The sequence below is a fragment of the Seriola lalandi genome, unplaced genomic scaffold, assembly GCF_002814215.2.
Source record: "Seriola lalandi dorsalis isolate HSWRI2012SDOR001 ecotype SW California unplaced genomic scaffold, Sedor1 jcf7180002054686, whole genome shotgun sequence".
NCBI lineage: Eukaryota > Metazoa > Chordata > Actinopteri > Carangiformes > Carangidae > Seriola > Seriola lalandi.
The window spans coordinates 1,963,616-1,967,191 of record NW_019525239.1 but is presented as its reverse complement, the minus strand read 5'-3'; the positions used below and the strand labels follow the sequence as shown (position 1 = coordinate 1,967,191).

Genomic DNA, 3,576 nt, shown 5'->3' with positions numbered 1-3,576 from the left:
CACACACACACACACACAGTCTGATACCTCACACTTTCTGTGTCTGAACAGGTGAGGCTGTTGGTGCTCACCTTGATTAACTCCACCTTCAGCAGGTTGGAGCCCTGCTGCTCTGACGACCTGATCAGGTGCAGAGGTTGATTCCTACCATCTGAAACACAGTTTAAAAACACACTTCAACAACAGACAGTACAATAGGCCACGCCCTATAACTGCTCAAAGGGAGAAACTCCGCCCCATGAACACCTATTCTGTTACTGTGTACCTGTGCTCACAGACACATGAGTTTAACGTCACCTCCACAGTAGTCCAGTGTGACTTTGCGCAGGTATGAGGTGATGCTCAGGTCAAAGCTCCGCCTCTTCCCCTCAGCGCCCAGCTGACGGATGCTGAAGGACAGGATGGTCTTCTCCTGGTCCACCTGCCGGGTCAGCTCCAACAGCACCTGAATGTCCCACACACGTTTTGAGTGAACATTAAACTCCGCCCACTCTGAGTAACATGACAACCTTGTCTGAGAGCAGAAAAACAAACACACCTCTCTGACTTCAAACTTGAAGTGAACATCCGTGAGTTCCTCCAGAGCCGAGCGCTGGTGGTCTTCATCTGTGGACCTCTCACTGGTGTCTTCATCTGAGTCTGACAGTAACACAATCTGAGATTCAACTGTAACACAATCTGAGTCCGACTGAAACACAATCTGAGTCTGACAGTAACACAATCTGAGTCTTTCACAGTATCACAATCTGAGTCTGACTGTAACACAATCTGAGATTCAACTGTAACACAATCTGAATCTGACTGCACCACAATCTGAGTCTGACTGTACCACAATCTGAGTCTGACAGTAACACAATCTGAGATTCAACTGTAACACAATCTGAGTCTGACTGTAACAAAATCTGTGTTCGACTGTAACACAATCTGAGTCTGACTGTACCACAATCTGAGTCTGACTGTAACACAATCTGAGTCTGACTGTACCACAATCTGAGTCTGACTGTAACACAATCTGAGTCTGACTGTACCACAATCTGAGTCTGACTGTAACACAATCTGAGTCTGACTGTAACACAATCTGAGTCTGACTGTAACACAATCTGAGTCTGTCACAGTATCACTATCTGTGTTCGACTGTAACACAATCTGAGTCTGACTGTAACACAATCTGAGTCTGACTGTAACACAATCTGAGTCTGTCACAGTATCACTATCTGTGTTCGACTGTAACACAATCTGAGTCTGACTGTAACAAAATCTGTGTTCGACTGTAACACAATCTGAGTCTGACTGAATCACAATCTGAGTCTGACAGTAACACAATCTGAGATTCAACTGTAACACAATCTGAATCTGACTGCACCACAATCTGAGTCTGACTGTAACACAATCTGAGATTCAACTGTAACACAATCTGAGTCTGACTGTAACAAAATCTGTGTTCGACTGTAACACAATCTGAGTCTGACTGTAACAAAATCTGTGTTCGACTGTACCACAATCTGAGTCTGACTGTACCACAATCTGAGATTCAACTGTAACACAATCTGAGTCTGACTGTAACAAAATCTGTGTTCGACTGTACCACAATCTGAGTCTGACTGTACCACAATCTGAGTCTGACTGTACCACAATCTGAGTCTGTCACAGTATCACAATCTGAGTCTGACAGTAACATAATCTGAGATTCAACTGTAACACAATCTGAGTCTGACTGTAACAAAATCTGTGTTCGACTGTACCACAATCTGAGTCTGACTGTACCACAATCTGAGTCTGACTGTACCACAATCTGAGTCTGACTGTACCACAATCGGATAATAAACATCAGTTCCTATTCAGTAAGTATTGACGTGGGAGTCTGTCATGAAGGTTGTGGTGTCAGCATAAACTTCATCAGAGCAAAGGGACGTAAACACAGGCAGTTCCAAGAATTCCTGTCTGCGCACGGAGATGTGCTGAACCACACAGAGGTCCGATGGTTGAGCCGGGGCAGAGTTTTGAGGCGTTTTTACAAGCTGCTACCCGAAATTAACGCATTTCTTCATTCAAAAGACAAAACGGTCCCAGAGTTGATCGACCCAGAATGGAAATGGCACCTCAGATTTTTAACAGACGTGACAGAAATGCTGAATAGCTTTAACTTGCAGCTACAAGGCCAGGGGAAACTCATTTGCGACATGTATTCCCACATAAAAGCATTTGAGGTGAAACTAGCGCTGCTTTTGGAACAAGTGAAAAAGCACAACTTCATCCATCTCCCTGCTACTCAAAACCTCTCTGCAGAGAACCCAGCGGCCCCGTTTCCAGCTGCAAAGTGTGTGGAAGCCCTGGAAATGCTGAAGGCGGAGTTCGGTGTGCGAGTCTGTGAACTACATGTTAATGCAAAAGAAATCTTTTCCAGAACCCCTTTGTTGCCGACATCGATGAAGCCCAGCCTTCTTATCAGTTTGGGTTGGCCGAGTTACAGAACTGTGATGTTCATTCAAGCCCAACAGTCTCATTGACTTCTATGCCGCCTTCCCAAACGACACAGAACCTTACATCAAAAAACAATTAATGAAGATGTCCACACTTTTTGGCAGCACGTATATCTGCGAGCAAAACTTTTCACGCATTAAACTGCTGAAAACTCCGATGAGATCAAGATTGACAGATGAACATCTGCATCAGTGTTTGAGACACACACTGATGAACATACAAATGTAAGCTCACTTTTCTGACTTGAATGAGTCATTCTAAGTATAAACAAATATAATCATAATAGTAATAATATATATATAATATATAATATAATAGTTCTGTTTCTCAGCTCTGTGGTTTTCACAGGGAAGTTGATGAGAGAGAGCTGCAAACAGCGGTGTCTACAAGCCTACTGGGTTATTTGGTAGTGTTATTTATTTCCTGACTTTTTTTCTGTGAAGAACCCTGAGAAGGTTTTTAGATTATTATTGATTCCACAAATAGTGTTAGTTATATCCAGGCTTTTTTCTGTGAAGAACCCAGAAAGGGTAATGTGGTTATGTGTGGCTTTCTGGAAAACAATACATTTCTACGTTTAGGCACCCCTGCGATTGTCACACTTTTTCTGTTACAAACTGACCCCGGCCCCCCATCAGAGCAGGGAAAAGTTATGTGGCCCTCACAGGAAAAAGTTTGGGGACCCCTGGTCTACAACAATGTTTAACAGCCAATCAGATCGCAGGAAGCACTGACCTGTTTCCATGGTGCCAAGGAGGGCGGGGGGCAGGTCGAGCGCTTTGGGTCTGACCTCCGCCAACGACAGCACCTACAGAGGGAAACATGGTCTAATCAGCGCTGAGCTCTACCTTGTAGCCCCCCCCTGTATCACCCTGTACCTTTATATTACCCTGTACCCCCCCTGTATTATCCTGGGCACTGCTACATTACCCTGTACCCCCCCTGTATTATCCTGTACCCCCCCTGTATTACCCTGTACCCCCCTTGTATTATCCTGTACCCCCTCTGTATTACCCTGTACTTTTGTATTACCCTGTACCTTTATATTACCCTGTACCCCCCCTGTATTATCCTGGGCACCGCTACATTACCCTG

The 3,576-nt window shown here is 44.5% G+C and overlaps 1 protein-coding gene across 5 annotated transcripts in view; it reads right to left on the bottom strand.

Moving 5' to 3' along the window:
* Positions 1–3,576, bottom strand: part of vps13c (vacuolar protein sorting 13 homolog C) — a 54,441-nt gene that overhangs the window by 38,221 nt on the left and 12,644 nt on the right. For all 5 annotated transcript variants that reach the window (XM_087178392.1, XM_087178393.1, XM_087178391.1 and 2 more), the window contains 4 exons: positions 3,217–3,289; positions 539–639; positions 298–445; positions 72–151 (listed from right to left, as the gene is read on the bottom strand). In XM_087178392.1, coding sequence (XP_087034518.1) covers positions 72–151; positions 298–445; positions 539–639; positions 3,217–3,289 — 402 coding nt within the window. The remainder of the gene's footprint in view (positions 1–71; positions 152–297; positions 446–538; positions 640–3,216; positions 3,290–3,576) is intronic.